This window comes from Oncorhynchus masou, chromosome 18 (assembly GCF_036934945.1).
Source record: "Oncorhynchus masou masou isolate Uvic2021 chromosome 18, UVic_Omas_1.1, whole genome shotgun sequence".
In the NCBI taxonomy this organism is placed as follows: Eukaryota; Metazoa; Chordata; class Actinopteri; order Salmoniformes; family Salmonidae; genus Oncorhynchus; species Oncorhynchus masou.
The window spans coordinates 66,604,159-66,629,158 of NC_088229.1; the positions used below are offsets into that span (position 1 = coordinate 66,604,159).

Here is a 25,000-nt window from a genome sequence, read left to right on the forward strand (position 1 = left end):
CTGCCCTAACTAGCTCATTCTCTCTTTCCCACCTGTTCTCTCTTCCCCCTCTGATTAGGTCTCTATTTCTTTCTCTGTTCCTGCTACTTTCGGTGTCTGATTCTTGTTTGTGTGTTTTTGATGCCAGAAGCAAGCTGTCGTCTCGTTTGCTTCCACCTTGTCCTGTCCTGTTGAGTCTGCATGCATGGCAGGGCAACCTGCATTATACTACGTTCTTTTGTTCCATTGACTACGTTGGAAGAGGATTTATGCCATTCCTGTTTTTTATTAAATAACTCTGTTTTTTCTGTTAAAACCGCGTTTGGGTCTTCACTCAAGTTCATAACAGAAGAATCAGACCAAGAATCGACCCAGCGGCTCCGGACCCTTTTCACTCCGCCGTCGAGATCCAGGGAGCGATGCTAGGCAGACACGAGGAGGAATTGTCTGCTGCTCAACATGCCGTTGAGACCCTGGCCGTCAAGTCTCCGACCTCACAAGACGGGTTCACCAACTCCCACCTCGATCCGCCCACTTCCAGGGTTTCCGAGTCTCCGGAGCCCAGGGATCAACAACCCGCCGTGTTACTCTGGGGAGCCCACTGAGTGCCGCTCATTCCTCACTCAGTGTGATGTGGTGTTCTCTCCAGCCCAACACTTACCCAGAGCGCAGCCCGCATCGCCCTCACGTCATTTCTCTCCTTACCGGACGGGCGCGTGAGTGGGGCACGGCAGTCTGGGAGGCGAGGGGCTGAGTGTATTAACCAGTATCAGGACTTTAAGGAGGAGATGATACGGGTTTTTGACCGTTCTGTTTTTTGGCGAGGAGGCTTCCAGGGCCCTGTCTTCCCTATGTCAGGGGAATAGATCCATAACGGATTATTCTATTGAGTTTCGCACTCTCGCTGCCTCTAGTGACTGGAACGAGCCGGCTTTGCTCGCTCGTTTTCTGGAAGGGTCTCAACGTCGAGGTTAAGGATGAGATCCTCTCCCGGGAGGTTCCTTCCAGTCTGGACTCCTTAATAGCTCTCGCTATTCGCATAGAGCGACGGTTTGATCTCCGTCGCCGAGCTCGTGGAAAGGAGCTCACGTTCTCCGTTGCTCCCCTCTCCACATCACTGCCACCTGCCGCATCACTGCCACCCTCCCCCGCCGGCTCGGATGCTGAGCCTATGCAGCTGGGGGTATTCGCATCTCGGCCAAGGAGAGGGAACGGAGAATCACTGTCGCCTCTGTCTCTACTGCGGCTCCGCTGGTCATTTTGTCACCTCATGTCCAGTAAAAGGCCAGAGCTCATCAGTAAGAGGAGGGCTACTGGTGAGCGCAACTACTCAGGCCTCTCCTTCTGGATCCACGCACTACCTTTCCGGTCCATCTCCGCTGGCCCGGTTCATCTGCTTCCTGCAGTGCCTTGATAGACTCTGGGGCGGAGGGCTGTTTTATGGACGAGACCTGGGCTCGGGAACATGACATTCCTCTCAGACAGTTAGGGGAGCCCAGGGCCTTGTTCGCTTTAGATGGTAGTTCTCTCCCCAAGATTCAGCGTGAGACGCTGCCTTTAACCCTCACTGTCTCTGGTAATCATAGCGAAACCATTTCTTTTTATTTTTCGTTCACCTTTTACACCTGTTGTTTTGGGTCATCCCTGGCTAGTGCGCCATAACCCTTCTATTAATTGGTCTAGTAATACTATCCTATCCTGGAATGTTTCTTGTCATGTAACCTGTTTAATGTCTGCTATCCCTCCTGTTTCCTCTGTCTCTTCTTCACAGGAGGAGCCTGGCGATTTGACAGGGGTGCCGGAGGAGTATCACGATCTGCGCACGGTGTTCAGTCGCTCCAAGGCCACTTCTCTCCCTCCACACCGGTCGTATGACTGTAGTATTGATCTCCTTCCCGGGAACTACTCCCCCGGGGTAGATTATACTCTCTGTCGGCTCCCGAACGTAAGGCTCTCGAGGATTATTTGTCGGTTTCGCTCGACGCCGGTACCATAGTCTCCTCCTCCTCCCTTTCGCCTCGGCGCGGGGTTCTTTTTGTTCAGAAGAAGGACGGGTCCCTGCGCCCATGCGTTGGATTATCGAGGGCTGAATGACATAACAGTTAAGAATCGTTATCCGCTTCCTCTTATGTCTTCAGCCTTCGAGATCCTGCAGGGAGCCAGGTTTTTCACCAAATTGGACCTTCGTAACGCCTACCATCTCGTGCGCATCAGGGAGGGGGACGAGTGGAAGACGGCGTTTAACACCCGTTAGGGCACTTTGAATACCGGGTTCTTCCTTTCGGCCTCGTTAACGCTCCAGCTGTCTTTCAGGCACTAGTTAACGACGTCCTGAGAGACATGCTGAACATTTTTGTTTTCGTTTACATGGACGATATCCTGATTTTTTCACCGTCTCTCTCGATTCATGTTCAGCACGCGTGCGACGCGTCCTCCAGCGCCTTTTGGAGAACTGTCTTTATGTGAAGGCTGAGAAGTGCACTTTCATGCCGCCTCTGTCCCTTTTCTCGGTTCCGTTATTTCCGCTGAGGGCATTAAGATGGATCCCGCGAAGGTCCAGGCTGTCATTGATTGGCCCGTTCCTAAGTCACGCGTCGAGCTGCAGCGCTTTCTCTGGGCTTCGCTAATTTCTACCGTCGTTTCATCCGTATTTCGGTCAGGTGGCAGCTCCCTCTCACAGCCCTTACTTCTGTTAAGACGTGCTTTAGTGGTCCGTTTCCGCCCAGGGAGCTTTTGATCTTCTTAAGAATCGCTTTACATCCGCACCTATTCTTGTTACACCTGACATCTCTAGACAGTTTGTTGTTGAGGTTGACGCGTCAGAGGTGGGAGGGAGCCATTCTTTCTCAGCGCTCTCTCTGACGGCAAGGTCCATCCTGCGCGTTTTTCTCTCATCGCTTATCGCCGTCAGAACGTAACTATGATGTTGGTAATCCGGAACTGCTCGCCATCCGCTTAGCCTAGGCGAATGGCGACAGTGGTTGAGGCGACCAGCCTTTGTCGTTTGGACTGACCATAGGAACCTTGAGTACATCCGTTCAGCCAAACGACTTAATGCGCGTCAGCTCGTTGGGCTCTGTTTTTCGCTCGTTTCGAGTTTGTTATTTCTTATCGTCCGGGCTCAAAAAAACACCAAACCTGATGCTTTTATCTCGTCTCTTCAGTTCTTCTGAGGTCTCCACCGTGACCCCGATGGGATTCTCCCTGAGGGGCGTGTTGTCGGGTTGACTGTCTGGGGAATTGAGAGGCAGGTAAAGCAAGCACTCGCCACACTCCGTCGCCGCGAGCTTGTCCTAGGAACCTTCTGTTTGTTCCCGTTCCCACGGTCCGGGCCGTTCTTCAGTGGGCCCACTCTGCCAAGTTAGCCGGCCACCCCGGCCTTCGGGTACGCTCGATTCCGGGCCAGCGTTTCTGGTGGCCCACTCCGGGAACGTGACGCGCGTCGGTTTGTCGCCGTTTGTTCGGTCTGCGCGCAGACTAAATCTGGGAACTCTCCTCCTGCCGGCCGTCTCAGACCGCTTCCCATTCCTCTCGACCGTGGTCTCACATCGCTTTAGATTTTATCACCGGACTGCCTTCATCAGCGGGGAAGACAGTTATTCTTACGGTTGTCGATAGATTCTCTAAGGCGGCCATTTCATTCCTCTCGATAAGCTCCCTTCTGCTAAGGAGACGGCTCAGATCATTATCGAGAATGTTTTCCGAATTCATGGCCTTCCGTCTGACGTCGTTTCCGACAGAGGCCCGCAGTTCACGTCTCAATTTTGGAGGGAGTTTTGCCGCTTGATTGGGGCTTCCGTCAGTCTCTCGTCCGGCTTTCATCCCCAGTCTAACGGTCAAGCCGAACGGGCCAATCAGACTGTTGGTCGACATTTTACGCAGTCTTTTTCTTTTCGTAACCCTGCGTCTTGGTCAGAACAGCTCCCCTGGGCAGAGTACGCCCACAACTCGCTTCCCTCGTCTGCTACCGGTCTATCCTTTCAGTGTAGCTCGGGTACCAGCCTCCGCTGTTCTCATCTCAGCTCAGCCGAGTCCTGCGTCCCCTCCGCTCAGGCTTTTGTCCAGCGTTGCGAGCGCACCTGGAAGGGGGTCAGGTCGGCACTTTGCCGTAATAGGGCGCAGACTGTGAGGGCCGCTAACAAGCGTAGGACCAGGAGTCCTAGATATTGTTGCGGTCAGAGAGTATGGCTCTCCACTCAGAACCTTCCCTTAAGACAGCTTCTCGCAAGTTGGCCCCGCGGTTCATTGGTCCGTTCCGTATTTCCCAGGTCATTAATCCTGTCGCAGTGCGACTTCTTCTCCCGCGCTATCTTCGTCGCGTTCACCCGGTCTTCCATGTCTCCTGTGTTAAGCCCGTTCTTCGCGCCCCGCTCGTCCCTCCCCCATCCTTGTCGAGGCGCACCCATCTACAGGGTTCGTAAGATTTTGGACATGCGCCCCGGGCCGTGGTCATCAGTACCTAGTGGATTGGGAGGGGTACGGTCCTGAGGAGAGGAGTTGGGTTCCCCTCTCGGGACGTGCTGGACCGTTCGCTGATCGATGATTTCCTCCGTTGCCGCCAGGTTTCCTCCTCGAGTGCGCCAGGGAGGCGCTCGGTGAGTGGGGGGTACTGTCATGTCTTGTTATGTCTGTTCCTGTCCTTTCTCTTCATTCTCTCTCTCTGCTGGTCTTTTTAGGTTACCTTCTCTGTCTCTCATTCCTCAGCTGTTCTACATCTGCCCTAACTAGCTCATTCTCTCTTTCCCCACCTGTTCTCTCTTCCCCCTCTGATTAGGTCTCTATTTCTTTCTCTGTTCCTGCTACTTTCGGTGTCTGATTCTTGTTTGTGTTTTTTGATGCCAGAAGCAAGCTGTCGTCTCGTTTGCTTCCACCTTGTCCTGTCCTGTCGGAGTCTGCATGCATGGCAGGTGCAACCTGCATTATACTACGTTCTTTTGTTCCATTGACTACGTTGGAAGAGGATTTATGCCATTCCTGTTTTTTATTAAAGAACTCTGTTTTCTGTTAAAACCGCGTTTGGGTCTTCACTCAAGTTCATAACAAATATCTATCTACTGATAAGATTAAACGTTGACACTGTCTCCAACACATTTTGACCATGATGACAGTGTCTCACAGGAGATGTTTAATAACAATGTCCCTGTTAGCTATCTATAACCTTTCCCTACTCTCATGCTGTGCAACTTTTCACTGTATCTTTGTTAGATACGGTGTAGAAGACATGAATAAGAATTATTTTTAGCTAGCAACTATAGCTAGCAAGCCTAACTTAATCAAGCTAACGAAAATACACACATTCTCAGGTAGATTCCGTCAACGTTACATAATTTTACGAAGTAACTAGCTATCTATAGTTAATAGTTAAATTAGCTAGCAAATGATTGTAGCAAGCTAACGTCATATATGTCATTGACTTGGTACTCACCTTCATAGTTGTCTATGTAGCTTCCTATATACATCTTCAACCCCTTTTCATTCATGCTAGCTGGATTCTCGGAGGCTGATTTAACAATTCGATGTACATCATTAATATTAATTTGAGGCAAGTCCTGAAGACGCCTAGTAAAAAACTGCGGCATAGTGGTAGTAACGTTATATCGTTGATAACAACTAGACTGACCGGAAATTGCCAAACCGATAGGAAGTGTGTTTAGAACGTTCGATCATGGAATGTGCATTAGGGCTATTCCGGCTTCAACTTCGACTCATCTGCCCTGGGCTCTCTCTAATACTGACCCAATTTTTAGGCTACCCAAGAGGAAATGCCGGCGTTACAGAGGCAAGAGGGAGGGGGGTCCTGGTGAGATTCAGGAGAAGGGAAAACCATCCACCTCTTCATTCCATTCTACTGGCCAATGTACAGTCACTTGACAATAAGATGGATAACCTCAGATTGCGGATTTGCTACCAACGGGACTCTCGAAACGGCAATAGTCTTTGCTTTTCTGAAACTCTCGGACATTGCTATCCAACTTGATAGATTCTCCATTCACCGGGCGGACACGACAGTGGACAGGACAGTGGAGTCAGGAAATCAACGCCTCTAAATCAACACCAACTTGTATTCTAACTACAGCACGGTGGAAGTGTCGACCCACTGTTCACCCGTCTTGGAATACCTGATGGTCAATGCCGACACTTCTACGTCCCAAGGTTTTCAGCTGTTACCATGACTGCTGTATACATTCCACCTCAGGACAAGAAAAATAACAAGCTGACATTTAACAATCTGAACAAGGCTATTAACAAACAAGAAAACCTACATCCAGAGGTTGCTTTTCTGGTTTCTGGTGATTTTGACTTCCATCAACTTCCATCAACACATCTCCAACACCACTAGGGGCGATACAGTCCTGGATCACTGTTATTCTACCCACAAGCAAGCATACAAGGACCTTCCTTGTCCGCCATTCGGCAAATAAGATCAGGACCCCATACTCCTACATCCTGTTTACAAGAAGAAACTCAAACAGGAAGTACCCATGACTCGCACCGTTGAGAAATGGTCACCAGAATCTTAGATTATGCTAAAAGCCTGCTTTGCTAACTCTTTGATATGTTTTGAGACTCCGCCAATAACATTGACTAGCTAAACACCTCCGTCACTGGCTTCATTATAAAATGTATCTGCAACATTGTCCCCAGGCTCGCTGCTTCCCCAATCAAAAGCCCTGGATTAACACAGAGGTTGGCGCTAAACTAAAGGGCAGGGCTACCGCACACAGAGCTATCGTAGACAACCTTGAGGCTACGGCGAGGACAGGAATAAATACAAGAAGTCCCGCTATGACCTCCTAAGTCATCAAACCAGTAAAATTACAATATAGGAATAAGGTGGAATCATACTACACAGGCTCCAACGCCTGCCGCATGTGGCAAAGGCTACAGTCCATTACGGATTACAAAGGAAGACCCAACCGTAATCTGCCCAACAATGCCTCTCAACCAAACGAACTCAATGCATTTTGTGCACGCTTTAACAACAACACCCTGCAGGGTTTTAGGGCTGTCGCCGAACCAGAGGAATGGATGATGTCGCTCTCCGAGGCCGACCCGAGAAAGGTCTTTAATCAGGTCAACGCCCGCAAGTGTGTATTCCAGGGCACTTTCTCAGTGCATGCGCAGAACGGCTGCCAGGCATATTCACAGAATTTTCAACCTCTCCTTGTCCCAGTATGTAATCCCCACGTTTTAAGATGACCACCATAATTCCTGTCCCAAAGTACTCTAAGGCTTTGTCACCATGACTACCCTTCTGTAACACTCAGTTCTGTAATCATGAATTGTTTTGAGAGTCTGGTTATGACACACATTAACTCCACCATCCCAGACACCCAAGATACACTCCAATTAGCATACCGCCCCAACAGATCCATAGATCTGCACTCCACACTGCCCTCACCCACCTAGATAACAGGAATACCTATGTGAGAATGCAGTTCAATGACTACAACTCAGCGTACCCGCCAAGATTGTCCCCAAGCTTAGGACTCTGGGTCTGAACACCTCCCTCTGCAACTGGGTCCTGTACTTTCTGACGGCTCGACCCCAGGAGGTGAGGGTAGGCAACATAACCTCCGCTACACTGACCCTCAACATAGGGGCCCGACATCCTGCTTTCACAAGAACAAGCCCAGATCTACGCCTTTTGCGTGAAGAAAAGATGCCGGAAAAGGGGACGCAGATCGTGGATCCTTGTGAGAATCTGGAGGCGAGCGAGTAAACTCCCAATGCCTTCCATTCTTCTTGCTAACGTGCAATCAATGGAAAATAAAATTGATGACCTACTATTAAGATTATCCTACCAACGGGACATTAAAAAATGTAACATCTTATGTTTCACCGAGATGTGGCTGAACGGAGATACGAACAACATAGAACAGAACAGAGACGCTACCTCTGGTAAGATGAGGGGTGGGGGTGTGTGTCTTTTTGTCCATAACATACTGGTGCGTAATGTCTAATATTAAGAAGTCTCGAGATATTGCTCGCCTAAGGTAGAGTACCTTATGATAAGCTGCAGGCCACATTATCTACCAAGAGAGTTCTCATCTGTATTATTCGTATCCGTCTATTCCACAAAGCCCGCTCTCAACCAAGGCCATGAGCAAAGAAGCTGGCACTAAGCCCGCTCTCAACCAAGGCCATGAGCAAAGAAGCTGGCACTAAGCCCGCTCTCAACCAAGGCCATGAGCAAAGAAGCTGACACTATGCCCACTCTCAACCAAGGCCATGAGCAAAGAAGAAAATGCTCACCCAGACGTGGCACTCCTTGTGGCCAGGGACTTTAATGCTTCACTACAGGACTGTTTTGTTAGCACAGACTGGAATATGTTCCGGGATTCATCCAATTGCGTTGAGGAATACACCACCCCAGTCATCATCAATAAGTGCATTGATGACATCGTTGCCACAGTGATTGTATGTACAGTACATATCTCAACCAGAAGCTATGGCTTACAGGCAACTTCCGCATTGAGCTAAAGCTGCCGCTTATTTATTTTACCTTTATTCAACTAGGCAAGTCAGTTAAGAACAAATTCTTATTTTCAATGATGGCCTAGGAATTGTGGGTTTACTGCCTGTTAAGGGGCAGAATGACATATTAGTCATTGAAAATAAGAGTTTGTTCTTAACTGACTTGCCTAGTTAAATAAAGGTAAAAAATAAACCTAGGAATTTGGAAGGAATCTGTGGCTAACTGCAAGTATCTCAAAACAATCACTATTTTGCTTCCACTGCCTGGTATTTGGTGGAGAGGTTTCGTGGTCCAAGGCTGGGTTTAAGGATTTAAAAATCTGTCTGACTCTTTTCCAAACTTAAAAGGATAAATATTCACCCGCAACACCATGGGCCAGAAAAGGTTGAATACATTGGCCATGCTGTCAATCAAGTATGACTTCTGCCACGTTCCAAACAACTGGGGACTCTGAACTCGGAACTGGGAAATCTCCAACTTCAAGACAAACTGCATTCAAGACAACTGGGAACTGGGAAATCTCCAACTTCAAGACAAACTGCGTTCAAGACAACTGGGAACTCTGAAAAAAACAATCTCCAACTGGGAGAATACTTTTTGAACTATCATCAGGCCTCTTTCTAGAGCTCCGACTTTCCGACCTGAAAATCACTGACGTCATGATTCAACCTCATTTTTTTCCCTCAAATTCCTAGTTGTCTTGAAAGCACCAAAACTCAGAGACTGACAGACTTTGATGACTAGGTTTGATGGCAAAGTTTGCCCACAAGAAGGACCACAGGAACCTTCCACAAAAATGTCTTGTATGCTGCTTAAATGATGTGATATGCCAGGGAGATAGTGTATGCATACCGTAGCTAAGAATGTACTACTAAGTGTATGTTGTGTAATAAGCTCGTAATAAGCTCGTGTTTCATCCTAAGAATTTGGTCCTCAGAACTCCCCCTCAGAACTTAGCCTACTGACTTAGTGGTGCACATGTAGCCTATTGCCTGTTTTAGAGAAATGTCATAAAAGCTTTTATTGTCTGCTGATATGCCCCCGTTATTTATCACACGGTTCTGACTCACTTTCTTATTTCTGTCGCTGTCCATTTTCAAAAGTGCTGAACAAATATAAAAATCAACAATGTTCGTCTTAGCTCGCTCATTAATGCTTTAATAGAAATAAATCCTCTCATGCGCTAATCGTCCCAGTATGCCATTGTTTGTACATCTCAACCGTTATATACAGTAGGTCTATCTCATTCATATCATATTAATCATTTTAGGCAATGTTGGAATGATGCATTTCCTTGTTTAGCTTACTTTGTGTATTATAATTGGCTCATGTGATTTTCTCCAGGAGGAGGTGATACTATATAATGTTTGTTGGGTCTGTAACCTTGGTTCCCATTCCAATATTTGTTTTCATCACAAAGTTCAGTGATAGACCCATGTAATTCCAGTTGATATTGCAAGTGTTGTTTTGTTTGCGCAATGTGCTGTCTGTGTGTCGGTATAATGTCTATAAAAGTGGATCCTTGTGATTGTATTTTCCTGCCTTTTTAGACCACATAGGGCTAATGAAATACTTCAATTGGTAAGCTAAAAGCGTCACTCTCGTCTCTCTCTGTTTGTTGACTTAAAATAAAGTAAACTTAAGGCCTCAACATCTTGCTGAATTTATCTGAACTAACGTCCATCTGAATTTCTGTCGGTGTTCATTTTGAAAGTGCTGAACGATGACCTACCTCGTCCACGCTTATACTTAGAGCTATGTGTTAATAACATAAGAACAAACATTAACCATTTACTGAACATTAGTTGAATAATGTTTGTATATGGTTCAAAAGCCTAAACTCATGTCGGCATTCATTATTATGGAAGGAGAATGCGGGTCTTATCGAGTTACACAAATCCATGGTTCGATTCCAGGCTGTATCACAACCGGCCATGATTGGGAGTCCCATAGGGCGGCGCACAATTGGCCCAGCGTGGTTAGGGTTTGGCCGGGGTAGGTCGTCATTGTAAATAAGAATTTGTTCTTAACTGACTTGCCGAGTTAAATAAAGGTTCAATAAATAAATAAATAAAATTCAACTTTGAAGAATCTCAAATATGAAATATATTTTGATTTGTTTGACACTTTCTTGGTTACTACATGATTCCATATGTGTTATTTCATAGTTTTGACGTCTTCACTATTATTCTACAATGTAGAAAAGAGTAAAAAATAAAGAAAAACCCTTGAATGAGTAGGTGTGTCAAAACCTTTGACTGGTACTGTATAATTAAAAATACATTACAGACAAAATACTTTACAATTGACATACATTTAAAAACATGAACATGTAGTAGTGTGTGCACCTATCATGTACACATCAGTACATACACACAACAAGTTGGTCGCTATGGAAACAATTTGGAATTTCCAACACATATTTTTCTTATTAAAGATGCGATGCAGTCAGTCTTTCCTCAACTCTTAGCCAAGAGAGACTGGCATGTATAGTGTTAATATTATCCCTGCGATTACATTGAAAACGTGCTGCTCTGTCCTGGGCCAGCTGCAGCATAATTAGTTCTTTCTTTGCAGCACTGGACCATACAACTGGCATCTAAAATAAATGTGTTTAGTTTGTCCCATCAAGATTTACATGCTAAAATGGCCACTGTATACTGCGCTCCAAACGTTCTGTCTATGAGTCTGGGAGAGAACGTACAGGCCTAGGCGATGCTGCTGGTTCACTATTTGTGCAGGGCAAACGATTTTCACTTTGGCCCTCCTTCTGTACCCATAGGAGAGAGAGAATGGGAGAGAGAGTGAGAGCGAGAGAGGGAGGGGGAGTGACAGGGGAAGTGAGGGCTGAATGAATGTGGAAGTGGTGTCGATTGTGCCTGTCCTCTCTTAGTGATGCTTAGGAAGTTTCACCTCAACTCAATCACACACACCTCCCTCCTCCCCCTGTCTATATCTCTCCTAATCCCTTCCTCTCTCCTTCCCTCCCTCCTCCCCCTGTCCATATCTCTCCTAATCCCTTCCTCTCTCCTTCCCTCCCTCCTCCCCCTGTCTATATCTCTCCTAATCCCTTCCTCTCTCCTTCCTTCCCTCCTCCCCCTGTCCATATCTCTCCTAATCCCTTCCTCTCTCCTTCCCTCCCTCCTTCCCCTGTCTATATCTCTCCTAATCCCTTCCTCTCTCCTTCCCTCCCTCCTCCCCCTGTCTATATCTTTCCCTCTTCCCTCTCCTTCCCTCCCTCCTCCCCTGTCTATATCTCTCCTAATCTCTTCCTCTCTCCTTCCCTCCCTCCTCCCCCTGTCTATATCTCTCCTAATCTCTTCCTCTCTCCTTCCCTCCCTCCTTCCCCTGTCTATATCTCTCCTAATCCCTTCCTCTCTCCTTTCCTCCCTCCCTCTTCCCCTGTCTATATCTCTCCTTCCCTCCCTCCTCCCCCTGTCTATATCTATCCTTCCCTCCCTCCTCCCCCTGTCTATATCTCTCCTAATCCCTTTCTCTCTCCTTCCCTCCCTCCTCCCCCTGTCTATATCTATCCTAATCCCGTCCTCTCTCCTTCCCTCCCCCTCCCCCTGTCTATATCTATCCTTCCCTCCCTCCTCCCCTGTCTATATCTCTCCTAATCCCTTCTCTCTCCCTTCCCTCCCTCCTCCCCTGTCTATATCTCTCCTAATCTCTTCCTCTCTCCTTCCCTCCCTCCTCCTGCTGTCTATATCTCTCCCAATCCCTTCCTCTCTCCTTCCCTCCCTCCTCCCCCTGTCCATATCTCTCCTAATCCCTTCCTCTCTCCTTCCCTCCCTCCTCCCCCTATCTATATCTCTCCTAATCCCTTCCCCCTCCTCCCCTGTCTATATCTCTCCTAATCCCTTCCTCTCTCCTTCCCTCCCTCCTCCCCTTATCTATATCTCTCCTAATCCCTTCCTCCCTCCTCCCCTGTCTATATCTCTCCTAATCCCTTCCCCTCTCCTTCCCTCCCTCTTCCCCCTATCTATATCTCTCCAAATCCCTTCCTCCCTCTTCCCCTGTCTATATCTCTCCTCCTCCCTTCCTCTCTCCTTCCCTCCCTCCCTCTGTAGGATATATTACCCCTCTATTTTCCTTGGAGCATTGCTGCAGTCAGGAGCGCCACCGTGACACACACAGACACACCCGTGCACTTACAGCTACTTACAGTGTTTGGAAGGGATCACAGCAGTGATTGAATGAGGGTATGAGGCATGAGTTGAGGTGTTCAGAGGCTTGACTTCAGTACAGGACAGGATTTGACTGGGAAGACCATAAATAATAACACAACACAGTTAGACAAAAGAGCTAAGAATGATTTAGTCCAAGCAAAATCATTGATGTGTAATAATGTGATTGTGTTTGTGTATGTGATTGACTCTACCTACATACAGTAATGAGAGAAAATTGATGGAGGTAGTCACAGTGTTGGGAGAGGAAAAATTCAATGTGCCAGTGGATGAGTGGGCACATGAGACGTGGCTTCAGTTCATGTCAGGTCAGAGTTGACAATGGTAGTTGAGTGGAGTGGTCATCACCTCTTAAACAGGGAACAGGAGGGGACTTAGCTGTAAATACAAATAGCAGATACATTCCATTACAGCTGCGCCATTGTAGGTTGAACAAGTTTCTCCATAAAGTTAAACACAGACTGCGCATCTCCCCCACTTGACACGTCAAAGTAGCTCAAGAAACGTTCCTGAATAAAGCCCTGATCATCCACATACCTGACGATAACCGACAACTGCAAGCAGACTGGTGGCACCATAGGTCCCAGAGTGGTCAGACTGGTGGCACCATAGGTCCCAGAGTGGTCAGACTGGTGGCACCATAGGTCCCAGAGTGGTGGGGCAGTTTTTATCCCCTGGGGCCGGAGTTTTTTGAAAAACTCTGTCAAACTGCAGCAACCTTATAGTTGTTGATATGAATTACGTTTAGATGAGATTAGGAAGGGGATTTCCTCTACCCAGACGCAGACAACTGACAGACAGTGGAACTCTCAGGGCTGAGCTTTAGGTATGTTTGCATCATGCAGGCCTATGCAACTGTAGGCCTTATAAAACCCACATCTGTCATCACTATTATGTTGATTGATTACTTCCAGAAAAACTGCACACTCGTGCTGGCAACGTTAGCTAGCTACTGAAGTTACCATGGCACATTTAAATAAATTGCAGTAAATGGACACAAAAATAAAGTTCTAAAACCAAACAAACTGTTTTTAATATACTTCCTCTGTCTCCTGTAAATTGAAAAAACTAATTTGAATTGAATTATAGTAAAAAAAATATCACTTTTCACTCTATTCAACAATATCTCTATCCAACAACGTCAACAAGCTTCTCAACACATATAACCCCCATAATGCTCTGTGGCACAATCCCAATAAAACACACTAGGTTCATTCTCTGAACCTACATCTGTGATTGGATGGACAACATGTCAGTTCATACTGCAAAAGTCTTTATTGGTTGGAGGACGTCCTCTGGAAGTGGTCAAAATTACCATGTATGTCTATGGAAGGGGGTGAGGCCAACAAGCCTCCTAGGTTTTGTATTGAAGTCAATGTAGCCAGAGGAGGACGGAAGCTAATTGTCCTCTGGCTACACCATGGTGCTACCCCAGACAGTGCTGTTGAAGTTACTGTCGACCTTCATTGCAAAACAGTGCATTTTAATCAATTATTTGGTGACATATGAATATATTTAGCATAGTTTTATCTAAAAAGGATAACTTTTTTAATGTTTCACTATTTTTATTTTTATGAAATTTCACTGAGGAGGATGGTCCACCCTTTCCTCTTCTGAGGAGCCTCCACTGGCGCACACACACACTCACACGCACACACACACACACACACACACACACACACACACACACACACACACACACACACACACACACACACACACACACACACACACACACACACACACACACACACACACACACACACACACACACACACACACACACACACACACACACCTCTCTTGCCTTAAATGGGTGTCCCAGTTTTAGTGAAACAATGAGCAAAGAGGTAATATTAGTACTGTTGTAATACGTTTCCTCACACCATGGTTGACTTTCAACCAAGATACAACTGCCCGGACAGAGTGGTATTATGCTACTGTATGTTCTACTCCGGAAAGCTGCAATTTGCTCATGTCTAGTTGTGTGTGTGTGTGTGTGTGTGTGTGTGTGTGTGTGTGTGTGTGTGTGTGTGTGTGTGTGTGTGTGAGTATAGAGTATCTTTGCCCAGTTCCAGTTCAGCAGTGAGCGTGTGTTACCGTCCGACATGTTGCGGAGCGCACTAGCCAAGACCTTTCAGGACGAACAACGCTTCCAGCTGGGGATCATGGACGACGCAGCAGAATGCTTTGTAAGTAAGACACACACACACACACGCTAACACTCCTCATGGAGAGCAACTGGGTATGCAGTCTTCTACTCCAGTCCTGCTTTAACACACCTGATTCCAATTGATTAACTAAATCAGGTGTGTTAGTGTAGGGCTGGAACTAAATCCTGCAAGAGGAAGGTTGTCCATCGAACTCCTGTCTGTTCTGTTCTCCTGTCTTCATTGCTCACAGCCCAGCTCTGCTAGCATTAGCCATTTAGCTTAAAACACTGTCCCTCTCTAAAGGACTATCTGGACATACAGGACGTGTCAGTGTTTATCCCAGTGTATCAGTGTTTATCCCAGTGTGATAGTGTTTATCCCAGTGTATCAGTGTTTATCCCAGTGTATCAGTGTTTATCCCAGTGTATCAGTGTTTATCCCAGTGTATCAGTGTTTATCCCAGTGTGTCAGTGTTTATCCCAGTGTATCAGTGTTTATCCCAGTGTATCAGTGTTTATCCCAGTGTGTCAGTGTTTATCCCAGTGTCAGTGTTTATCCCAGTGTGTCAGTGTTTATCCCAGTGTATCAGTGTTTATCCCAGTGTATCAGTGTTTATCCCAGTGTGTCAGTGTTTATCCCAGTGTTTATCCCAGTGTGTCAGTGTTTATCCCAGTGTATCAGTGTTTATCCCAGTGTATCAGTGTTTATCCCAGTGTATCAGTGTTTATCCCAGTGTATCAGTGTTTATCCCAGTGTATCAGTGTTTATCCCAGTGATCAGTGTTTATCCCAGTGTATCAGTGTTTATCCCAGTGTATCAGTGTTTATCCCAGTGTATCAGTGTTTATCCCAGTGTATCAGTGTTTATCCCAGTGTGACAGTGTTTATCCCAGTGTGATTGTGTTTACCCCAGTGTGTCAGTGTTTACCCCAGTGTGATAGTGTTTATCCCCGTGTATCAGTGTTTATCCCAGTGTGTATCCAGTGTTTATCCCCCAGTGTTTATGTGTATCAGTGTTTATCCCAGTGTCAGTGTTTATCCCAGTGTGTTTATCCCATCAGTGTTTATCCAGGTGTGATAGTGTTTATCCCAGTGTGTCAGTGTTTATCCCAGTGTGATAGTGTTTATCCCAGTGTGATAGTGTTTATCCCAGTGTATCAGTGTTTATCCCAGTGTATCAGTGTTTATCCCAGTGTCAGTGTTTATCCAGGTGTGATAGTGTTTATCCCCGTGTATCAGTGTTTATCCCAGTGTATCAGTGTTTATCCCAGTGTCAGTGTGATCAGTGTTTATCCCAGTGTATCAGTGTTTATCCCAGTGTATCAGTGTTTATCCCAGTGTATCAGTGTTTATCCCAGTGTGTCAGTGTTTATCCCAGTGTTTATCCCAGTGTTTATCCCAGTGTGTTTATCCAGGTGTGATAGTGTTTATCCCCGTGTATCCCAGTGTATCAGTGTTTATCCCAGTGTGTGTTTATCCCAGTGTGACAGTGTTTATCCCAGTGTATCAGTGTTTATCCCAGTGTGATAGTGTTTATCCCAGTGTATCAGTGTTTATCCCAGTGTATCCCAGTGTATCAGTGTTTATCCCAGTGTGACAGTGTTTATCCCAGTGTATCAGTGTTTATCCCAGTGTGTTTATCCCAGTGTTTATCCCAGTGTGTCAGTGTTTATCCCAGTGTATCAGTGTTTATCCCAGTCCCAGTGTCAGTGTTTATCCCAGTGTGTCAGTGTTTATCCCAGTGTGATCAGTGTTTATCCCAGTGTCAGTGTTTATCCCAGTGTCAGTGTTTATCCCAGTGTATCAGTGTTTATCCCAGTGTGACAGTGTTTATCCCAGTGTGATCAGTGTTTATCCCAGTGTATCAGTGTTTATCCCAGTGTATCAGTGTTTATCCCAGTGTGACAGTGTTTATCCCAGTGTGACAGTGTTTATCCCAGTGTATCAGTGTTTATCCCAGTGTATCAGTGTTTATCCCAGTGTGTTTATCCCAGTGTATCAGTGTTTATCCCAGTGTATCAGTGTTTATCCCAGTGTGATAGTGTTTATCCCAGTGTATCAGTGTTTATCCCAGTGTGATAGTGTTTATCCCAGTGTATCAGTGTTTATCCCAGTGTGATAGTGTTTATCCCATGACAGTGTTTATCCCAGTGTATCAGTGTTTATCCCAGTGTGATAGTGTTTATCCCAGTGTATCAGTGTTTATCCCAGTGTGATCAGTGTTTATCCCAGTGTGATCAGTGTTTATCCCAGTGTATCAGTGTTTATCCCAGTGTATCAGTGTTTATCCCAGTGTATCAGTGTTTATCCCAGTGTGATCAGTGTTTATCCCAGTGTGATCAGTGTTTATCCCAGTGTTTATCCCAGTGTGATAGTGTTTATCCCAGTGTCAGTGTTTATCCCAGTGTATCAGTGTTTATCCCCAGTGTCCCAGTGTATCAGTGTTTATCCCAGTGTGTTTATCAGTGTTTAGTGTTTATCCCAGTGTATCAGTGTTTATCCCAGTGTATCAGTGTTTATCCCAGTGAGTGTTTATCCCAGTGTTTATCCCAGTGTGTGTTTATCCCAGTGTCAGTGTTTATCCCAGTGTATCAGTGTTTATCCCAGTGTGATCAGTGTTTATCCCAGTGTTTATCCCAGTGTCAGTGTTTATCCCAGTGTGATCAGTGTTTATCCCAGTGTGACAGTGTTTATCCCAGTGTGTTTATCCAGGTGTCAGTGTTTATCCCAGTGTATCAGTGTTTATCCCAGTGTGATCAGTGTTTATCCCCCAGTGTTTATCCCAGTGTATCAGTGTTTATCCCAGTGTGATCAGTGTTTATCCCAGTGTATCAGTGTTTATCCCAGTGTATCAGTGTTTATCCCAGTGTATCAGTGTTTATTTATCCCAGTGTGATCAGTGTTTATCCCAGTGTATCAGTGTTTATCCCAGTTTGTATCAGTGTTTATCCCAGTGTGTCAGTGTTTATCCCAGTGTGACAGTGTTTATCCCAGTGTGACAGTGTTTATCCCAGTGTGTGTTTATCCCAGTGTCAGTGTTTATCCCAGTGTATCAGTGTTTATCCCAGTGTGATCAGTGTTTATCCCAGTGTGTTTATCCCAGTGTGACAGTGTTTATCCCAGTGTATCAGTGTTTATCCCAGTGTGACAGTGTTTATCCCAGTGATCAGTGTTTATCCCAGTGTATCATGTTTATCCCAGTGTGATCAGTGTTTATCCCAGTGTATCAGTGTTTATCCCAGTGTATCAGTGTTTATCCCAGTGTGTCAGTGTTTATCCCAGTGTATCAGTGTTTATCCCAGTGTTTATCCCAGTGTATGTGTTTATCCCAGTGTATCAGTGTGTTTCCCAGTGTTTATCCCCAGTGTTTATCCCAGATCAGTGTTTTTATCAGTGTTTATCCCAGTGTGTGTTTATCCCAGTGTTTATCCCAGTGTGTGTGTTTATCCCAGTGTGTCAGTGTTTATCCCAGTGTATCAGTGTTTATCCCAGTGTTTATCCCAGTGATCAGTGTTTATCCCAGTGTATCAGTGTTTATCCCAGTGTATCAGTGTTTATCCCAGTGTATCAGTGTTTATCCCCAGTGTGATAGTGTTTATCCCAGTGTATCAGTGTTTATCCCAGTGTATCAGTGTTTATCCCAGTGTGATCAGTGTTTATCCCAGTGTGATCAGTGTTTATCCCAGTGTATCAGTTTGTTTATCCCAGTGTGATAGTGTTTATCCCAGTGTGAGTGTTTATCCCAGTGTTTATCCCAGTGTGTCAGTGTTTATGTGATAGTGTTTATCCCAGTGTATCAGTGTTTATCCCAGTGTGAGTGTTTATCAGTGTATCAGTGTTTATCCCAGTGTATCAGTGTTTATCCCAGTGTGATCAGTGTTTATCCCAGTGTATCAGTGTTTATCCCAGTGTATCAGTGTTTATCCCCAGTGTTTATCCCAGTGTATCAGTGTTTATCCCAGTGTTTATCCCAGTGTCAGTGTTTATCCCAGTGTATCAGTGTTTATCCCAGTGTGATCAGTGTTTATCCCAGTGTATCAGTGTTTATCCCAGTGTATCAGTGTTTATCCCAGTGTATCAGTGTTTATCCCAGTGTATCAGTGTTTATCCCAGTGTATCAGTGTTTATCCCAGTGTATCAGTGTTTATCCCAGTGTATCAGTGTTTATCCCAGTGTTTATCCCAGTGACAGTGTTTATCCCAGTGTATCAGTGTTTATCCCAGTGTGATAGTGTTTATCCCAGTGTATCAGTGTTTATCCCAGTGTATCAGTGTTTATCCCAGTGTGATAGTGTTTATCCCAGTGTATCAGTATTTATCCCAGTGTCAGTGTTTATCCCAGTGTATCAGTGTTTATCCCAGTGTGTGTTTATCCCAGTGTATCAGTGTTTATCCCAGTGTGATCAGTGTTTATCCCAGTGTGATCAGTGTTTATCCCAGTGTGATAGTGTTTATCCCAGTGTATCAGTGTTTATCCCAGTGTGATCAGTGTTTATCCCAGTGTGATAGTGTTTATCCCAGTGTATCAGTGTTTATCCCAGTGTATCAGTGTTTATCCCAGTGTTTATCCCAGTGTATCAGTGTTTATCCCAGTGTTTATCCCAGTGTATCCCAGTGATCAGTGTTTATCCCAGTCAGTGTTTATCCCAGTGTTTATCCCAGTGTATCAGTGTTTATCCCAGTGGATCAGTGTTTATCCCAGTGTTTATCCCAGTGTGATCAGTGTTTATCCCAGTGTGATAGTGTTTATCCCAGTTTCAGTGTTTATCCCAGTGTATGTGTTTATCCCAGTGTCAGTGTTTATCCCAGTGTGTTTATCAGTGTTTATCCCAGTGTGTTTATCCCAGTGTATTTATCCCAGTGTATCAGTGTTTATCCCAGTGTGATAGTGTTTATCCCAGTGTATCAGTGTTTATCCCAGTGTGACAGTGTTTATCCCAGTGTGATCAGTGTTTATCCCAGATGTGTTTATCCCAGTGTTTATCCCAGTGTCAGTATTTATCCCAGTGATCAGTGTTTATCCCAGTGTGATCAGTGTTTATCCCAGTGTTTATCCAGTGTTTATCCCAGTGTATCAGTGTTTATCCCAGTGTATCAGTGTTTATCCCAGTGTGATCAGTGTTTATCCCAGTGTGTTTATCCCAGTGTTTATCCCCAGTGTTTATCCCAGTGTGATCAGTGTTTATAGTGTTTATCCCAGTGTATCAGTGTTTATCCCAGTGTGTGTGTTTATCCCAGTGTTTATCAGTGTATCAGTTTATGTGTCAGTGTTTATCCCAGTGTGTCAGTGTTTATCCCAGTGTGACAGTGTTTATCCCAGTGTATCAGTGTTTATCCCAGTGTGTTTATCCCAGTGTTTATCCCAGTGTATCAGTGTTTATCCCAGTGTGTGTTTATCCCAGTGTTTATCCCAGTGTGACAGTGTTTATCCCAGTGTGTCAGTGTTTATCCCAGTGTTAGTGTTTATCCCAGTGTTTATCAGTGTTTATCCCAGTGTGACAGTGTTTATCCCAGTGTGACAGTGTTTATCCCAGTGTGACAGTGTTTATCCCCAGTGTTTATCCCAGTATTATAGTGTTTATCCCAGTGTATCAGTGTTTATCCCAGTGTATCAGTGTTTATCCCCAGTGTTTATCCCAGTGTGTCAGTGTTTATCCCCAGTGTTTATCCCAGTGTATCAGTGTTTATCCCAGTGTGACAGTGTTTATCCCAGTGTGACAGTGTTTATCCCAGTGTATCAGTGTTTATCCCAGTGTATCAGTGTTTATCCCAGTGTGATAGTGTTTATCCCAGTGTGACAGTGTTTATCCCAGTGTGACAGTGTTTATCCCAGTGTATCAGTGTTTATCCCAGTGTGACAGTGTTTATCCCAGTGTGACAGTGTTTATCCCAGTGTGATAGTGTTTATCCCAGTGTATCAGTGTTTATCCCAGTGTCAGTGTTTATCCCAGTGTGACAGTGTTTATCCCAGTGTATCAGTGTTTATCCCAGTGTGTCAGTGTTTATCCCAGTGTCAGTGTTTATCCCAGTGTGATAGTGTTTATCCCAGTGTATCAGTGTTTATCCCAGTGTGAGTGTCAGTGTTTATCCCAGTGTATCAGTGTTTATCCCAGTGTGTCAGTGTTTATCCCAGTGTGTGTGTTTATCCCAGTGTGATAGTGTTTATCCCAGTGTGAGTGTGACAGTGTTTATCCCAGTGTATCAGTGTTTATCCCAGTTTAGTGTCAGTGTTTATCCCAGTGTGACAGTGTTTATCCCAGTGTGTTTATCAGTGTTTATCCCAGTGTGATAGTGTTTATCCCAGTTTATCAGTGTTTATCCCAGTGTGACAGTGTTTATCCCAGTGTGACAGTGTGATAATTGCTTTTCAGCTAATAAGAGATGGAGTTATCAGTCAACAGACAGAGGAGGGGGAGAGAGGATGAGGGGAGAGGGAGAGGAGGAGGGGCGAGGAGGATGAAAGGAGAGGAGGAGGAAAGTATTTGGCGGAGGGGAGAGTGAGAACCCTGGAGAGGAACGGAGGATTGAGAGAGGGAGAACGAGGGAAGTGGGGGGTTTGGGACAGAGGGATATAGGCTATCCCTAACCATCACATTGCCTCCACCATGCTTGACAGATGGCGTCAAGCACTCCTCTCCGCATCTTTTCCATTTTTCCTCGTCTCACCAATGTTCTTCTTTGTGATCCGAACACCTCAAATGTAGATTTGTCTGTCCATAACACTTTTCATCGAATCTTCTTCTGTCCAGTGTCTGTGTTCTTTTGCCCATCTTAATCTTTGTTGTTATTGGCCAGTCTGAGATGTGGCTTTTTCTTTGCATCTCTGTCTAGAAGGTCATCATCCCGGAGTTGCCTCTTCACTGTTGACGTTGAGACTGGTGTTTTGTGGGTACTATTTAATGAAGCTGCCAGTTGAGGACTTGTGAGGCGTCTGTTTTTCAAACTAGACACTCCAATGTACTTGTCCTCTTTCTCAGTTGTGCGCCGGGGCCTCCCACTCCTCTTTCTATTCTGGTTAGGGCCAGTTTGCGCTGTTCTGTGAAGGGAGTGGTACACAGCGTTGTACGAGATCTTCAGTTTCTTGGGAATTTCTCGCATGGAATAGCGTTCATTTCTCAGAACAAGAATAGACTGATGAGTTTCAGAAGAAAGTTATTTGTTTCTGGCCATTTTGAGCCTGTAATCGAACCCACAAATGCTGATGCTCCAGATCCTCAACTAGTCTAAAGAAGGCCAGTTTTATTACTTCTTTAATCAGAACATCAGTTTTCAGTGGTGCTAACATAATTACAAAAGGGATTTCTAATGATCAATTAACCTTGCCCCTAGTGGCTGGCTTTGAATGAGTCTCCCGACTTCCTGGGCACCTGGACGGATGTGGAGTATTGCCTTGGATCTTGACTGACCAGGCTGTGTGTGTGTGTGTGTGTGTGTGTGTGTGTGTGTGTGTGTGTGTGTGTGTGTGTGTGTGTGTGTGTGTGTGTGTGTGTGTGTGTGTGTGTGTGTGTGTGTGTGTGTGTGTACAGGAGAACCTGCTGATGCGTATCCATTTCCACATCAGTGCAGAGACCAGAGAGGACATCTGTACAGCTAAACACTGTATACCACACCAGAAGTTTGCCATGACGCTGTTCGAACAGGTGGGACACTAAGCCACTTCATTACCACATTTATAGGGACAATTGTGGCATTAATGGATCAATAAAGTGTAGGACAGAAGAGACACCCAGTCGACGCCGAGGCCCCTGAGAACTGGGGCTCAACATCAGATGTGTTACTGCACCCAGGCCGGCCCCTGAGAACTGGGGCTCAACATCAGATGTGTTACTGCACCAAGGCCGGCCCCTGAGAACTGGGGCTCAACATCAGATGTGTTACTGCACCCAGGCCCTTGGTGGATAAGAGGCCGTGTTTCTAATGCATTCTGTTTGTGTTTGTCAGTGTGTGTGCAGTAGTTGTGGAGCCTCGTCGGACCCCCTTCCCTTCATTCAGATGGTTCACTACATCTCTACCACGTCCCTCTGGTAACACCAGGCATGTCTGTGTGTGTAGTGTGTGTAGTGTGTGTGTGTATAGTCCATTGTGTGTTCTTGAGGATGTGTGTGTGTAGTGTGTGTAGTGCGTGTGTGTGTGTGTGTGTGCACGTGTGTGTGTACTACAACGTTCGCATTCACATGTGTGTATAGTCCATTGTTTGTTCTTGACGATGTGTGTGTGTATAGTCCATTGTGTGCTCTTGAGGATGTGTGCGTATGTGTGTGTGTGTATAGTCCATTGTTTGTTCTTGACGATGTGTGTGTGTATAGTCCATTGTGTACTCTTGAGGATGTGTGCATATGTGTGTGTGTGTATAGTCCATTGTTTGTTCTTGAGGATGTGTGTGTGTGTATAGTCCATTGTGTGCTCTTGAGGATGTGTGCGTATGTGTGTGTGTGTATAGTCCATTGTTTGTTCTTGAGGATGTGTGTGTGTGTGTATAGTCCATTGTTTGTTCTTGACGATGTGTGTGTGTATAGTCCATTGTGTGCTCTTGAGGATGTGTGTGTGTGTATAGTCCATTGTGTGCTCTTGAGGATGTGTGGGTATGTGTGTGTGTGTGTTTGCATAGTCCAGTGTGTCTGTGTGTCCTTGCTGCAGTAACCAGGCGGTGAGGATGTTAGAGTGTAGAGAGAAGCCCACCCCCAACATGTTTGGAGAGCTGCTCCGCAACGCCAGCAACATGGGTGACCTACGCAACTGCCCGGTGAGTTTGTACAGGCATGCACATACGCACACACGCACACACACACACAACACACACACACACACACACACACACACACACACACACACACACACACACACACACACACACACACACACACACACACACACACACACACACACACACACACACACACACACACACACACACACACACACACACACACACTCATGCACTGGTGAACACACATTGACAGCTCTTTATACTGTGCTTGCATGTCGTTGTGTGTCTGTGTGAGTATGTGTGTGTGGTGGTGTGCAGTGCGCAGTACGCAGTGTTGTTCTGCTGCCACATGGTAAAAAGCTGTTGGTGTGTGACGGTGAATAGATCCAGGGCAAATCCACACACCCAGCCCTCTCTGCCAGAGTACCCATACAATGGACCTATTCTCTGGGCAGAGCCTGGCAGCTGACCCCCTCTCCAGCCCCCCAGCCTCCCAGCTAGTCACACCACCTTCTTATTGTGAGGCTGAGAGGATCTCTTTGCTCTATGCTTCAACAGTACTGCCTGTTATCGCTTTGGCCCTAAGCTACAGTATGTCCCTTGGGCTAACTGTGTGTTTGTCCCATATTCCCACACCCAGTGTGTGTCTACAACAGGAATGGTGTGTGTGTTGCTGCTATGAGAGTGTCCCTTTCTCAGAACCAGGTCGTCCTGGCATAATCCCTTCCTGTCAGTACCAGTGCCAGCCCGGACCTACCCCCTTCCCATAAGGGGAGTGTGTGTGTGTGTGTGTGTGTGTTCTGGCACTCTCTCTGGTTGTCAGGCGAGTGTGTGTTTTTAGGTGTGTGTGTGTTCTGCCAGCTCTGTGGTGGGTCGTGAGTCAGTGGAAGGGTCTAACTCAGAAAACTACTACCCCCCCCCCGTCTCTCTCAATTCAATTTAAAGGGTTTTATTGACATAGGAAACATATGTTTACATTGTCAGAAGCCAAACAGATAACAAGCGAAAGTGAAATATCCATTACACGTTTTAAAGGAATAGACACGTTTCAAATGTCATATTATGACTATGTACATTTAATGATGTGCAAATAGCTAAAGTACAAAAGAGAATGTTTTGGAATTCTTTGTTGTTCCGTGTAATCTGAGGGAAATATGTATCTCTAATATGGTCATACATTTGGCAGGAGGTTAGGAAGTGCAGCTCAGTTTCCACCTCGTCTTCTCTTGAGATAGCAAGGCTATGCTCATTGAGTTTGTACATAGTCAAAGCTTTCCTTAAATTTGGGTCAGTCACAGTGGTCAAATCAAATCAAATCAAATTTTATTTGTCACATACACATGGTTAACAGATGTTAATGCGAGTGTAGCGAAATGCTTGTGCTTCTAGTTCCGACAATGCAGTAATAACCAACTAGTAATCTAACTAACAATTCCAAAACTACTGTCTTATACACACAAGTGTAAGGGGATAAAGAATATGTACATAAAGATA

General features: G+C 45.7%; 1 protein-coding gene across 6 annotated transcripts in view; it reads left to right on the forward strand.

Moving 5' to 3' along the window:
- Positions 1–25,000, forward strand: part of LOC135505164 (inactive ubiquitin carboxyl-terminal hydrolase 54-like) — a 76,525-nt gene that overhangs the window by 36,457 nt on the left and 15,068 nt on the right. For all 6 annotated transcript variants that reach the window (XM_064924300.1, XM_064924302.1, XM_064924303.1 and 3 more), the window contains 4 exons: positions 14,706–14,840; positions 22,326–22,439; positions 22,741–22,823; positions 23,437–23,542. In XM_064924300.1, the coding sequence (XP_064780372.1) occupies positions 14,706–14,840; positions 22,326–22,439; positions 22,741–22,823; positions 23,437–23,542 (438 nt within the window). The remainder of the gene's footprint in view (positions 1–14,705; positions 14,841–22,325; positions 22,440–22,740; positions 22,824–23,436; positions 23,543–25,000) is intronic.